This window comes from Grammomys surdaster, unplaced genomic scaffold (genome assembly GCF_004785775.1).
Source record: "Grammomys surdaster isolate TR1022 unplaced genomic scaffold, NIH_TR_1.0 203, whole genome shotgun sequence".
Lineage (NCBI taxonomy): Eukaryota > Metazoa > Chordata > Mammalia > Rodentia > Muridae > Grammomys > Grammomys surdaster.
The window spans coordinates 4,642,282-4,658,239 of record NW_021604648.1 but is presented as its reverse complement, the minus strand read 5'-3'; the positions used below and the strand labels follow the sequence as shown (position 1 = coordinate 4,658,239).

The 15,958-nt window shown below is 45.3% G+C and overlaps 1 protein-coding gene across 5 annotated transcripts in view; it reads left to right on the top strand.

The window, feature by feature from the left end:
- Tenm4 (teneurin transmembrane protein 4) overlaps positions 1–15,958 on the top strand; it is a 725,631-nt gene that overhangs the window by 547,167 nt on the left and 162,506 nt on the right. For all 5 annotated transcript variants that reach the window (XM_028770606.1, XM_028770607.1, XM_028770604.1 and 2 more), the window contains 2 exons: positions 2,819–3,033; positions 4,519–4,729. In XM_028770606.1, coding sequence (XP_028626439.1) covers positions 2,819–3,033; positions 4,519–4,729 — 426 coding nt within the window. The remainder of the gene's footprint in view (positions 1–2,818; positions 3,034–4,518; positions 4,730–15,958) is intronic.

Below are 15,958 nucleotides of genomic sequence, written 5' to 3'. Positions count from 1 at the left end.
GTCTTGACATTCACCCCGTGAATGCCACTGGAGACACTGCCCTTTGAGAGAGTCAGTGCACCCCAACACCACCAAGAGTGTCTCTCCAGATAGTTAATTCATCACTCATGTGTTTATTCCACTGAGTAGCCATAGTCTAAGAGGTAAGGAAAAAGAGGTTTCTCAAGTGACTTCATCTCTGACTGGCTTCTTAAGCATTCAGAGCCTCCTCAGTGTAGAGATGTTCTTAGTGTCATGAGAATCAACTGAATTCATGTAAATGAGGGCCCTTGACATAACTGGAACCCATTGACCTCCACCTCACTACCATTCCTCCTACTAATACCTGCTACCTTCCAGAATATTCATGAAGAGAAGAATTTCATACACAGACTTTCCCCTCTACCAGTCTCTCGCCTCTTCCCCTTCCCTGCCTTCCACTGGTGTATTACACTTTGCAGTGGGACATTTCATATTCTAGAGCTCATGCTTTGTGCTCAGAATTAAAAACAAGGAATCAGGAATTGTATGACCTGGAAAGACAAAGGCAGGTCAGGTTTTTCCTCTCTCTCTCTCTTCCAGCCATACCTAGCCCCAGCCCTGGCAAACTCAGGCATCTTTCCCATGAGCTAAAGGTGGTGAATGTTCTTCACTCTTTCTTCTCAGCCACCAGTCCACACCAATTGGTTCAGTGTGGAGAGAGTATCTCCCTCCCATCTGCCCCACATTCTTGAACTATAGAAAGTGCAATGAAAGAAAAAACCCCTCTGTTACTTTATTGGGGCAAGTGATGTATATATGCCCTTGCCTACGAATCCTGCCTGAGTTCTGGAGAGTATCTCTGAACCCATCCTGACCTATAAGACCGCCTCCTACACTATGCTCTCCTCTTTGCTAGAGAGAAAAGGCACCCTGTTGGCTAAAGTGGGGGAGGCTTTTCCATTATTTATTCCGAGACAGGAAACATGTGAGTGCAGACAGTTCTCTAGCTCCCTTGACTCCCGCTCCTTCCTACACTCAGAAAAGCAGCCCTTGCAATTAGCAGGCTTATGCTTCTTTCTTAGCCCTTCCTAGGTGTGTAGGGTTCAGAGGGCACCATGGTTTTTTTGACACACCCCTTAGTTCTGCCTCCCTGGGAGAACTTAGAGATGAGGGTGGACGACTTCTACTTGCACTACAAACGGTTTGCAGTCCTGGGCACCTACAGATCAGAAAATGAAAACTGTGAATAATTCTCTCCCATCTTAATGCTTTGTGAACTGGGCTCCTGTCTTTGAAGTTCCATGACTCACAATGTGAGGTTTGTGTGTCTTCATTTTCAAGGTAAAAGTCTGGGGCGCATTCCTCCTATAAGGAATTAAATGCAGAATCTCTCCCATGTGGATGATAGAATATCCATGGTACTTTTACTGACAGCGTGCATTTTAACTTTTTGTTGTTGGCACATTTTTAATTAAAATAACATTTAACGATTTGAAGCTAAAAACCTGATGTTTCTGCCTAGGAGTTTATAAGGGAATGATAACATATGGAGAAGTTTAACATTTAAATTGAATTTTATTATTTAAAACAGTAAAATATTTTATGACTACAACAATGCCATGCCAAGCTCCATTTCAGAGTCAATCATGCTTTGTAAGGAGTCTTGCAAAGCTGAGGGGGGGGGGAGACATTGTAATTTCCCCTCTCCAAATGCTCCAAATGCTTTGTATAAAAAGTTCCACAAACGTGTTTTCTCTGCAGATGATTCTTGTTCTCTTAGAACATCTTGGAGCATCTCTAACCACATAAAAAGCCTCGGACCCCGGATGCCCAGGAGGGTTTTACTACTGACAGATACAATAGAGTCTGTTGACTTGATTTGGGGTTTTCAGGGTCCTAAGGGTGGTCCTCCCAATGCTCCTGCCCCTCCTCCTGACTCTTAAGAAGGCTAATGTCTGGCAGAAAGTTAGGGCTTATCTCTCTCACTTGCGAGTGTGTTTAATTACTATGAAGAGGAAATTTGGTAAGTAGCCTTCCTTCCTGGGGTTTGATGCCCCCCACCAGAAGCAGTCCCTGCTGAACACCTTCCACCCTTGTGGTACAGGGCTGGGGGCTGAGTTAAACTTCTAAGTATGCTATAGATTTCATCTATAAACTTGAGGAGTTTCTTTAACCATTTTAGCACACACACATACACACACACACACACACACACACACACACAAAAGATACCCAGGCCCACTAAAACACAACAGCATTTTCAGACATGTTCCTCCCTTCTTAAAAGGCCTCTTCTTCATCTTTGTTAATCTATAACCCGGTTCCAAACCCAACCCCCTACTCACATATGTAGCTTCCAGTTTTCACCCGAACATAAAATACCTCCCTCTATTCTCATCATGCCTCCACTACAGGGTTGGAAATTAGATGACAATGCTTCTGCCTCACTCCCTCTGTCCTTTCTACATTATCATACAGTCTTCTACACACACACACACACACACACACACACACACACACTCACAAAGTTATTCTCATGTGACCACCAATGATTATTTTTAGGATCAAAATATATTTTAACAAGCTGTAGCATTATGCAGTAAACAGATGGCCCTTTGGGAGGACCCATACAGCTTTGGAAGAATGAATGTTTTTAGCAGAACAATTTGAGCATCACTGGGGAGAAAATTCTAGACTATCTTACTCGTCTGGAGGAGGAGGAGCAGGGCAGGGAGCTGGCTGCAGACCTCTGGGGTGAGAGGCAGAGTGGAGTTCTGGATGTTGGGACAGATGCTGGTTCCTTGTTGTGTGTTACTAACCAGAATGTTCTTGTCTTCCCTTCCCTGTGTCTCGGTAGGAAAGCCAAGTAGTTTATTTCCAGAAGACAGTTTCATAGATTCTGGAGAAATTGATGTGGGAAGACGGGCTTCCCAGAAGATTCCGCCTGGAACGTTCTGGAGATCTCAGGTGTTCATAGACCACCCTGTACATCTAAAGTTCAATGTGTCTCTGGGGAAAGCAGCTCTGGTTGGCATTTACGGCAGAAAAGGCCTTCCTCCTTCCCATACTCAGGTAACTGGATCCCACACACTAACTATAACCTCTTGGGTGTCCACTCAGGTCCTAACCTAGGCCGGAAGCCCAGCCAGCTCCTAAAGCCTGAAGGAAATTTCATGTTATTGTATAGGCCACTCATCTATTTCCCCCACTAACATTCTGCCTTCCAGAAGAGTGAGGTTAGGTCTCTGGATCTTTTTCAGAGAATTCTAGGACACTTCACAACTGCCTTTCTGCGACTACACCACCTCCAAAATCCCAGGCAATATGACCCAGAGACTTTCATGAATCCTCTTGTCATAGACTATGCAAGCCTGGGTCCACAATTCATCAAGAGTTTCCTCATCTATAAGGTGGGAAATAATAGTAACTGCCCTGCAGAATTCTCATAACAAGGAACATTCATAGAACCCTTAGCATAGGAGCTGGCTCAAAATAGACAGTGCTTTCTATGCCTCTTGCATACCCTCCTTTCTTCAGGATTGCATATTTATTTGGACACATGTATCAGGAACAAAGAACTTAACCAAGTACCTGGGAGTGTAGTTCATGGACAATGCATGTGCTTAGCATGCTGGACTCTGGAGTCTGTCTCTGACACCAAAATACAGGAAGAGGGAAGGAAAAGAAAGAAATAGGATAAGGAGGAGTCATGAGTCAGAGAGAACAGAGGCCTGTGCAACATACCCCCATGTGTGCGCACGCACAGGTACACATACAAGACACATGCTAGCTTTGGAGCTAAAGTCATCAAAGCCGTAACTATCCATCATCCATTCTGAGGTCGTATGTAATATCTTTAGCTCCAGTATTAGCCAAAGGTCAGGTCACAGAGCAATAGATGAGCATCATCTCTGGTGACCACAGACCCACTATGCACACCTGGACTTCACAGCATCAGCGTTGTTCCAGATAGGCTAAATATCTTCCATCTACTAAAGTCTAACTAGGTGGCTGCTCAGGGTGAGGCAGCCGGGCTTCATCCTCCTGATGATCATACTGCGTGCTGGACTTTCCTGGAGCTTCACATCAACAGTCTTGGATCAGTCCGTGCTTGTATTTCACTGATGAAATCTTGAGCTGATCCAAATCAACCCATGACTAACCCAACCCTACCCAGTGTTCCAGTCCCACTCCAAGTTCCTAAGATTCCCATCCGTGCTTGCATGAACCTCCAGTGATCGCAAAGCGGCTGGGTTGTTTCAACTGAGGCACCAGCCAACTAAAGAAAGCATGGCTGTCTTAATGGATGCATGATCAGGTAACGGTTTGCATGTCCCAAAATTAAAACAAAGCAAGACAATGAATAATCATTAATTTTGCCACATTCACAAATGAGTTAGAAGAATATTACCATGACATTTGTAGATCTAGGGAGGACTTGTTCGGTCTGCTCTCCTGGCTTCTCTTCCCTTCTAGGCTGCACGGGAGAAGCCCTGCATGGAGCTTGGCAGGTGGAGGCGTCAGTTCACTGCTAACTTTACTCTCTTTGTGCTTTAGTTTGACTTTGTGGAGCTACTGGATGGAAGAAGGCTCCTAACCCAAGAGGCAAGGAGCCTGGAGGGTCCTCAGCGCCAGTCACGGGGCACCGTCCCTCCATCCAGCCACGAGACCGGTTTCATCCAGTATCTGGATTCAGGAATCTGGCACCTGGCCTTTTACAATGATGGAAAAGAGTCTGAAGTGGTTTCCTTTCTCACCACCACCATTGGTAAGCAGCTACCCCTCTATTGGTGTCTTTGGATGAGAGGAAGGTTGTGTGGACTGAGGAGTTGATACTTTCGAGGAATTAGAATTGAGTATGATTAGAATTGGAACTGGAATTGAGTAGCTCTAGCTCTTGCCCACGGCTACAGCTGCCTCTCAGAGCACGCAAGGCCACCCCAATGGACTGGCTGGATAAGGTGTGCGAACCACCAGCTGCCGCTCAAGAGCTAGGAGGCAAAACTCACATTCAGATAGGAATCCTGGATGACAAACCACACATAAGTCACATGTCCTTCATTGGCACTTGTCTCTCACCTGTCTTTAAAGTCTTACTGACTTCAATTTGCTGACTTGCCAGTTGGCTCTGGTTTGATTTGGGTTTGTCTTTTACTTCTGAAATCAGCAGACGCTGGCCGATGAGAGAAGACAATAAATTGGAGAGTGAAAATGACAGAGATGGGGGCTGGCAGAGCAGTTTGCAGTTGCACTGGGGTTTCACTGAGACTAGAACCATCCTGCTCTCTGACACAGGGTGTCCTGGTATCTAGAACTTAGCCAGAACACAGCTCCATGGCCAAGGCTCTTGGAAAGGAATATTGCCTAGTGAATGCTTCAGAGTGCACCTTTGCTGGGAGTCTCTCTGACATGGGAAATGGAGTTGAAGGAACATTTCTTGACTTGGTACTAAGTTTCCAGCATTCTTCAAAGATCCCAATTCTCCTTCTTAATCAGCAGTAGTTTTTTTTTCAGCCCATTTCCCTCTTATTTGCAGTTTTGCCTTTAGTATTGAGGCAGAGCGAACCTTTCTGTTAAATGGAGCATGGTTAATATGCTTCTGCTATATTCTGCCTTAATATTTTGCCTTGATGGCAAAAAAGAAAAAAAAGCAGAGGTGGCATCCAACAACTGTTGCTGATGAAGGAAATGTCCCTCTGTGTTGTCTTTGACCAGGGGTGTAGTCTATTGCCACAATACACATTGAGTCTCATGAGCAATGCCACTTGGTTGGTAAGGAATAGGCAAGAGCGTGACCTTTGCCAGGTTTCCTTCAGCAGGACCCTTGGCAGTCCAGGTCTTGCCAGTTGCAATACTACTGGTTTCCCTCTGGCAGTTTCCTGTGTAGTGTAGTAGAAAACTGGCTTAGTCCAGAAGCTCTACTGTGAACTTGGCTTTTAATATCATACAGATTCTTACTCTTTTCTATCCCTTGGTTTCTTGAGATTCTGAAATCTGGGGCTGGAGAGATAGCTTAGCAGTCAAAGGCACTTAATGCTTTTCCAGAGAGCCCAACACCTATGTAACGGCTCACCTCTGTCTATAACTCCAGTTCTAGGGGACCCAACACCCTCACACAGACATATATGCAGGCAAAATACTAATGCACAGAAAATAAAAATAAATAGATTTGCCAGGCAGTGGTGCAAATGTGTTTAATCCCAGCATGTGGGAAGTAGAGACAGGTTGATCTCTGAGTTTGAAGCCAGCCTGGTCCACAGAGAATTCCGAGACATCCAGGGCTATCCAAAGAAACCCTGTCTCAAAAAACAAATTAATTACTTTGTTAATTTTAAAACATTCTGTAATCGGAAGCTGTGTCTTAGTAGCTATTGCTGACATGGAGGCCAACATTGCAACTCCCAATCACTCCCATTGGAGGCTGGAGGCTGGCCTCAGCAATAGTGAGGCTGCCGCTTCTCAGTTTTGTTAGGCAGCAGTCATTAAATATAGTCTTTTTTGCTATGGTGGCTTTAATTTAGGGACACAGTTATCATGTCCTATGGCATCAGAGTTTCCTAGTCTCCTAGCCTGGTACTCCTTCTAGGCACAGTTCACAAGGAGGTACACAGCACTGGGCCCACACAGAGCTAGGAGCATTTACAGTCAGATTTCTGTTTTAATAACTGAATATAAATATGAAAGGTTATTAATTTAAACTCCCAAAGAAAGCCATTTAATTAGGATATGCATCTTTAAACTGTAAGGAAATAGTGGGATTTTCCTTTGCCAACTCTTGGCTTGTCAGAGCATACTAAACTGTTCTGTTATAATTAAGATCATGGTCTTGCTTTTCACCCTGGTTCCTCTCACCTAGATGACTAAAACTGTCTCTTAACCCTTTCATGTATGTGAGAGATAGGCTTTCTCATACTTCCTCTATATCAGTACACTGAAGAACTACCTGAGGGTCTGATTAAAATGCAGAATGTACTCCAGCAGGCCTGGGAAAGCTGCACCCAATGGAGCCCATACTACGGTGCCTGTTTTAAACTTATAGTCATGGTCCTTCTCAAATGCTACTAGACAGAGGAATCAGCTAAGGCATCAAGGAGAAGTTTGGATTCCTGGTCTTTCCTTCAGAAACCCTGGGTCTGTGGACAGATAGGAGTGCCCGGTACTCTTTGTCAACAAGGCCCTGAAAACACCCCAAGCCACTGACTCCTGCCCCTTCCTTCCCCTGTGGTTCCCTGTTACTTTTGTGATTGTCAGTGGTGGGCCAGCCCTTCCCTACCTGGAAAAAAATTCTTAAGTGTTTGTTTGCAATCCACGTTGTGAGCATTAGGAAAAAGAGCAGTGAGCGCCTGGCACCTATCAGGCCACTGCACGTACTCTAGAGAGGGGAGCCGAGCCTTCGAGAGAGGAGGGTGCCCCCTCCCTCCTCTTCCATTCTCTCTCACTGTCTTTCTGACCTGTCTGCCTCCCTTCAAGCTACAATGATTGTTTAATGAACACTGTTTTTTCTTTTAATACAAAAACAGACTGATTCTGATGTTGCTATTAATCCCTCTTTCCCGAGAGTCTCCAGCATTGAGTCTCAGCTGTCCATGATCGTTACCTGTGAGCTGTGAGCTGTAATTTGTCTTGGCAGGTTAATTAAAAGTTTAGGCCTTGCTTTAGCAAAGTCATTATGGTCCCAATATACAATTATAACTCTTGGGTTTGCTTAACACACAGAGTGGAGTATGACCCTCCTTTCATTACGTGCTGAAACACAGATCGGGAATTTAAGAAGACCTGAGATGTCAGAATTCAGCGTACTTATGTCTGCTTGTAATTAAGTAACGGGAGAAATAATTGTGCCTAACGAATGCCTGCGTTGTATATGCTTTTGCTTTTCCCCCTATTTAATGCAAACCAGCTGATAACTTTAAATCAAATGAGTTTATCTTTTGCCTTGGAAAAAATATCTAAAAGCACTTTCCAAACTGGATATATGAGTATTTCCACAGAGACCTGGCATTGACACAGTTCTCACTAAACTGGATGTGTGCCACATGTGTGCAAGCATACACACGCATGCATGCATGCACATACACATGTGTACACGCCCACGGAAACCAAGCTAGTTTTAGAATAAAATATAGCATCTGCTTTCAGAAATAATAACCTCCCCCTAGCATAGGGAGATTTAGAATCAGAGGGGACTGTTTCTCCTCAACTCCCTGAAGGTGGCAGCCTTGCTGACCACAGGTGTTAGTGACATCACAGGATCCCCCCTGCAAGGCAAGGAATACCCAGCCAGCTAAAGTCTAACTCACCTCTTGCAGTTTGCATAGGATTTTTAGATTCATCCTTTGAGACTTACACTAACTCTGGAAGGGGACAACCCTCCCCATTGCAAATCAGGAAGTTGAGGTTTCAGAGATGCTGCAAGAAAACTAGGTGTGATTCCACACCAGCCTCTCTGAACACTTAGGGTTTCCCCCTTCTTAGCATGTTGCCTCCTCACCCGGATCAAACCTTTGTTGGAGTTTTTATATTTAATTTGTTTTCCATATGTTCATTGGTTCATTTATTCGTCTAATATCTGAAGCACATCTAGTATGCACTGGAAACCGTCCTTTGTCCTACGTAACTTACGACAGCCTTAGACAAGAGGGTGTGTGTATGTGTGAGAGAGCATAGATGCCAAAGAATAATGTTAGATGTTGTTCCTCGGACAGGGTCTCCCTGCCCTAACCTCCTGCCCTTGTTTAGGTTAGGCTAATTAGCCATCAAGCCCCAGCACTGGGATTCTGTATACCACTACACCCAAGCTTTTTTATGCAGGTTCTGGGAGTTGAATTCAGATCCTGGTCTCTGCAAGATAAACACTTTATTCACTGATGCATCTCCCCAGCTTTGAAAGAGATGTTTTACCTTCAATTTAACTTTATAGATGAGGAAGCTGAGGTTCTGAGGGCTTAGATGACTCGCCCAACATTAAAAGCAGAACCAGAATGGAAACTTGAATTCTAAATTCCCTTGGGTCCCCACTGTGCAAGAGCCTCGCTATTTGTCATGGTTATGATTTAATATTTTATTTCTCTTTGTGTTCTATGAAACATAACTTTCCCCTTGTTAACTTGCCTCCAATTATCAGTAAGAACCTCACATCGATCCGGGAAGTTTTCTTGAGAAGTCATTAAAAAGACTATGGTGAAAAGAAAATCTTACAGTATCTAAAACTTTAACAATGAGACTACCCTTCCCTGGGTGGCTTGCCACCCTGAGGCCTGACAAGTTAGCAGTGTGGTATGTTGGGTCTCCAGCCAGCAACCTATCCTTTCCTTTGGGTTCATGCCAAAGCATAAAAGGACAGATCAACCTGACACCGCAGCAAGGCAAGCCAAGCTGCCAAGTAACAGAGGTGGCCTACGTACGGTGGATTTAGAAACTCAGGAGAAATGAGAACCGCTGTTAGAAAGCACTAGCCATGGGGGTTTTATAAGGAACATGTGCTGGCCTTCCTGGTGCTAATTGAAAGGGCCAGTCTGCTTGTTTATTTTCGGGCAGCCACTGGAAATCAGTCTGTTCTGAGTCCAGTTACTGGAAGTGGTTCAGCTCCTTTCTTTCCTGCCATCTTTTCTCCTCCATTTCCATCCATTATCTAACCTTGCTTTTTTCCATTCTGAGTACCTGGAGAAAGTAGTTTTGGATTGATGGAGATGGTGTTTATATGGTAACTGCCTCCAAAACAAAGAAAGGAGCAAGGAAGGTCATTCCCAGAGGCACAGATCAAAGGGCCAAGAGAAGGGACTGGAGAAGGGTGTATCCTGCTGAGTGGGTCCCAGAGGCTCTTTGGCTAGAGGAACATTTAATCTGCTCCTTAATGCATATGTGGTTTAGTCTTGTTTAAAGAAAATGGAGGGCAAGTGGGTTTGCTCAACAGGTAAAGCATTTGCTGCCAACCCTTGTCACCTCAGTTTGATCCCTGGAACCCACATAGTGCAAAGAGAAAACTGACTCCTACAAGTTGTCCTCTGATCTCCATGTGTTCACTATGGTGCCCGCATATGCACATGAAGCAGCCTACATGATGCAAAAAAAATTTGACTTGAAAAGATACACATTAACAAGAAGAATAGAAAGTAAATGCTAAGCCATCTCTCCCAAGTTTCGAGAATGGCAAGAACTAGAGGTATGTAGCTAGAAACCTAGAATCTGGCTGTGAGGTTGGGTGACTCTGTGCGACTAAAGCACGGGCAGAAGTGGGTCGCCCAGGAATGCTACTCCAAGCAGGAAACCAACACTGTACTGACCGGGCATGGAGATAGGATTTTGCGTATGAAAATAAAATGATGAGAACCAGAAGGCTTTCTTCTGAGTCCTGGATGAGGAAGCACTGGTTTCTATGGCCCAGGGGGGCTGCTGGAGTCGCAGGCTATGATCAGAGACGACAGACGGACTGTTGTGGTGGCACTAGCTGTGGGTTCCCTGGATTCCCCCTAATCCATTGCTCTTTGTTGCAAGGAACACTAGGTTCTTGCACCTACCTTTTTCCCTCTCTGCAGACCATCATAATCAGGTTAGCCAAAGCTTACTGGACCATAGTGCTTCTTTCTTCCCCTTGCTCCCATCAGGCACCAGCCTTTGAGTGTGTTCTCAAGGATCTGGTGATAAAGTAGTTCGTATGAAAACCAGCTGCTGCACTTTAAAGAAGCAACCAAGAAAGGTGGTTGAGCACTCGTTCTCGGTCTTTAGTGGGCCCATCTTTGCCGCTCCTGCCCCTGCCTTCCCGCCCCCCTCCCGCCCCCGCCTTCCCGTTGAGTTCTACTGTCAAGGAGAAGGTGAGCAGTGAAGAGTCTGGCTCCCTCGATACTGAACTGACCTTCTTGTGAATGGCATTGGTACTTTGCAGGATGTCTAATGAAGTGCTCCTTTGGAACAGTGCTCCTTTGGAACAGTGCTCCTTTGGAACAGTGCTCCTTTGGAACAGTGCCCCGTGAATTTGCCTCCACTGATACAGTAATTCAGGCCGAGCACTGGAATAAGTGGGATGAAATCGTAGGTCAAAGGACAGCTCAAGTCAGCTGTTGACGATCGTGGCCAAACTCTGTTTGGAAGAAGAGCTGGGAGTCTCAGAATGCTCTCTCTGCAGACTGAAAATATAGCCCTCTGCAATAGCTTCCCCTGCTCCCCAAAGGTCAGGGCTTCCCATTGCCCCATTCCTGCTGCTGCTCTGGGTATCTTATCATAGACATCTGAATGTTCTGAAACTTTCAGTTTCAGTTTCAGACAGGAAAGAAGGGGTAATAAAAGGATACCAGTGGTTGCCCAGCAGCAGAAGGGTCTGCCTGTGTGGGAAGGACTTAAGACATATGGCTAGTGTGTGAAGAGCAAGAACCATACTCAGGGGCCATTTCAGGGGCTTTGATGTCTTCTTGTCACTCCTACCCAAGATGTTCCAGAAGTTCTGTGGTTACATTGGGGACAAGGCTCTGTCTCCCCTGTGCTCTGCCAGTTTTGCTCTGGGGTTTTGTTTTCATAGTTGCTGCCTCATGGGCATAAGGTGGCTGCTATGCACACACATACACACACACATACACACATATACACACAAATACACATACATGCACATACAACATACACACACATATACACATACAACATACACATATATGCACAAACACATATACAACACACACATACACACATATACAAACACACCCATACATACACACATATATACACACACACATACATACATATACAAATATACTCACATATACATACACATATATACACACATATACAAACACACACACATATACACATATACACACACACATATACAAACAAACAAACAGACAGACACACACTCTACTAAAGTAAGATGCAAGCCTAAGAATGTCATGAGCTAAAACCAGGACTCACCTTCCTTTCAATTAAGGAATAAAAGAAGATAGAGGAAAAGAAGAAAGGGGAGGACGTAAGAAAGCAAGACCTCCTCCTAAACCATGGAGCTTAGCATCCGTTTGGCTAAAGTGTGTTTCCTGGACCCTCAGGGCTGCAAGATGTCTGGAATGGAATAATTTTAGCTTACTGTGATGGCTCTCCAACCAAAAGTAGGGTTCTCTCAGAAACAAGGAAAGTAGATATGCGGTAGGCAGCCAGTGGTGTCTCCCTCAGGCTTCATCCTTGCTGTTTGCTTCAGCAAGCACTAGCCAAGAGCCCTTGGACTGTACAGGAGACTAACCCAGGGCATAGGTCCAGCCATGAGGCAGCCACATGACTTGATCTTGGAAGTTATTCCAGGGGCCCCAGGTGAGACAGCACTAAGGAGACGGATGCTGCATGTAAGGCTGGGGAAGAGGGGAAACGGCTTGGCTCAGTTACTTCACACCACCCAGAGAACTAAGCACTGTGTCCATAACCTTTACTATCAGAGGAAAGGCAGGAGTCTCAGATGCAGAACAGCAAAGGCCAGATTGTAAACAGACTTAGACCGTATCAGTTTATCTAGCTATTTATTTACTCAGGGGTTTCTGATTGCCTTTTTATCACCTATGACCCAAGCAGCCATTCCATGTCAGTGTACATCAAATAGCCATGTCTCCTGCACTGTTGGAATCTGTATGTATGCTTAAACTTCTCAAGTTTGAAGCTAATCATGAACTCTATCTACATATCATATCTAAAGACCCATGACCACACATGGTCAGTATGCACTAGGATAAGAAACGAAGATGCTCCAGAGAGGCACCCATGAAGCCTGAACTAGACTGCAGGGTGTGGGATTATGGTGGGAGCTATGAAGGGTGGAGCTGGAGGAAAAGCAGATCACACAGAGGGAAAAGCAATGTGAAGCCTGAGGAGGAACAGGATGGGCATGTTCCAGGAACTCAGAAGGTCTCATGGAGTGTGAGCTTCAAGGGGGTGCGCATGTCTGGGGTATCTGGAGCAGAAGCCAGGAACTCATCTGTGAGGGTCTTTTCATGTGTACATGCAAAATTTTATTTTATTTTTTAACAAATCCCAAGGGTAGCAAGGGAAGCCACTTCAGGACTTGGGATCAATCTGACACACATATTTAAAAGTTACTTCAAGTTACAGGCACCAGGAACTCTGGGAAAGATCTTCCTGTTACTTAGGCAGGGCTGGTACAAACCTAACCTGAGACAGAAGTGGGGATAAGAGACTGGAGCAGACCAGTGTCCAAGCCGTGGAGATAACTGGGCAACCTTGCAAGTTAGGATGACAGTTGCCATGGGCAGAAGCTAAAACAGGAGGAGAGAAGAGGAGAAGAGGGTCTTTCTGTTTTAGGGAGTAAACAAACACATGCTGCTGGCAGGGACCCAGGAGGGTCAGAGCTGCAGGGGTGGGGACTGGGAAAACTGAGGGAAGTTCAGCAGAAAGATCCTGGATGCTCTGAGACTCCATCCTCATCCACAATGAAACTATGTGATGCCAGAATCTCTCCTTGGCATTGCATTCCTAATCTTCTTAAGAGAACTGAGACTTACTCAGTGAAGCCTCATCACTGGACCAGGGTCATAATCACAGCAAGATGTTGTGGAGCCAGGGACTGTAGGGACTGTGCTTAGTACATTGCAAGTTCCTGAACAACTCAGGAGTTAGACTCTGTCTATTCCATACTGTATATGAATAACTTGAGGCTCAGTGCTACTGGCTAAGGAGGTTTATTTTCCTGGCTGAGAGAGCATCCTCAACCTGAGCCCCACCCTGCTAGAAGACACTCTTCCTACTGTACTCACCAATCTGATGAAGTTACCCACAGAAGAGGTTCTATCAGCAGTGGTTTGAGTTTTACAACTGATGGCTGGGTTTTCTGTTATCTCTTTCCTCTGTCAGTTAGTAAAAGCTGTCTCTCCTACCTACAAGAGATGCCAGTACATCAGCTGTGAGGGCTGTCAGTACCTTTCCCCTTTCCCTTCATGGTGATACTGACAAATGTACAGCCTTCTGCCTTGCAACACCTTTTGGGTATACACTGGCTTCAGGATGAGGAGCTCTGCTGGGACTGGCACTGGTGGTGACTAGTAAAGGGGGTCAGAAATAAAGGGGCAGTGGGGCTGTGCCTAGAGAGATGCTATGGTTCACAGGAAGAGCAAAGGCTTGAATCTCAGCCAGAGCTGAGTTGAATTCTAGCCACCATGTGCAGGAGCCATGGGGGGTTTGTCTGAGAGGTGTGGGGTTTTTCATTAGTCTCAGGCTCACCAAACACTCCTACAAAAGCCTACATCAGAGCGTCCCACAATGCCGTGAAAGCATCAACGTCTTCTTATTTATTTTCACCTCCATTCATTTGCCGAGTTATCTGCATGGGTAAGTGCTGGAGATTTAGCAGCGAATAAAACAAGCCTTGCCCTCAAAGAACCTACGATCAAGAGGGAAAACTGACCCTTTCGTGAGTAATTCCACCATAACGAGGTCTGCAGGAACAGAGAGGCCCGTGGGAGTTCTTGTGGGCAGAGAAAGGAGGGCTGTCCCCACTGCCAAGGCTGCTGGAGGAGCTGAGGAACAAAGGGCCACTGTGAGGAGCACTGAGTATGCTGGAAAGCACTGTGTAAATATTGTCAGCAACTCAGGGCCAGAGCAGAGCTGGAAACCCAGAAGAAGAGTGTAGTAGTGTTTGGAGGATATGTCCCAAGACCCCAGTGGCTTTGTGAATCAATAGATGACACCAAACTCTGAATGCCTTCGTGTGTGTGTGTGTGTGTGTGTGTGTGTGTGTGTGTGTGTGTGTGAGAGAGAGGGGGGGGGGGCGGGAGAGGGAGCGGGAGGGGGAGAGGGAGAGGGAGAGGGAGAGGGAGAGGGGAGTTTAATGTATAAATTAGGCAATGGCAATTAGCAATAACTAATAACTACTAGAGCACTTACAAAAGTATGCTGCAATTAAAGTTATTGAAAGTGGTCCCGCTCACAACATGTTTTAATAGATAGAAGATTGGGAATGTCTTCACCACAAATAGAAGATTAATGATGTGGTGGATGTGCAAACTATCTTTGTTTAACCACTGCACCGTATGTGGACAGAACAAAGCATCAGTATCACATTTTGCTATTTTATATCGTGTGTGTGTGTGTGTGTGTGTGTGTGTCAGTCAATTCAAGGTATCCGTAAAAGCATCTCCTACTGTATACTAACTATCCTCTGTTGAAGATGGGCAACTGATACCAGAGAAAACAGCTTTATAAAAGGGGAAGAACACTGTCACTAGGGAAAGGAAAGGGATGAGGATGCTGGCTTGCTGGGGCTGCCATGACAAAATGCACAGGCTGAGGTCGTACAGTCGTACATTCGTTTCATGCTGATTTGGAAACAAAGCATCCAAGAATTAAGTGTTAGCAGAATTTGTTTCTGTGAGACCTTTCTTGCTGGCTTGCTTTGACTTCCTGGGGCCTTTTACCTGCATAAGTACAAAAAAAGACAAACTTAATGCTACCTTGTCCTGAGCTTATAAAACACCTTTCCTATCAGACTAATAATACCCTGACTTAACCTCTGTTACCTCCTTCTAGGCCCTTCCAGTCCCTATTTCCAAGTAAATCCAGTCATGTTGGGGGTATGAACTTGGTAGGGGAATGCAGTTCAGTCCACAGCAAGGAAAAACTGAAGGCTTAATGAGACACAATTGCGTAACAGATTGAGAAACTTTTCCCAGATTGGGAAAGGGCCATTGCAACCCCCTCAGATTACAAAGTGAGGATTCTCTCACAATGCAAAATGAAGCTCACACTATTGAAATGACTAGGTATACATTAAACACCCAGTCGCTGAGGGCGGCAGCTGGGATCCAGGTCCATATGGTCCTACTGTCTGCACTGCTCTCCTTTTCCCCACTTAGGTCTTTGGGTAAGACACCCAGTGTGTCTAGGAGTCTGGGAGTGAACAGAAAAATAAGATGAGGATGTGTTCACCCAGAGAAGAGCTGAGAAAATGAAGTCAAGGCCAGTTGGGAGGAGCTGTGTAGAGCAGCTGGGAGGGGCTGTGTAGAGCAGCTGGGAGGGG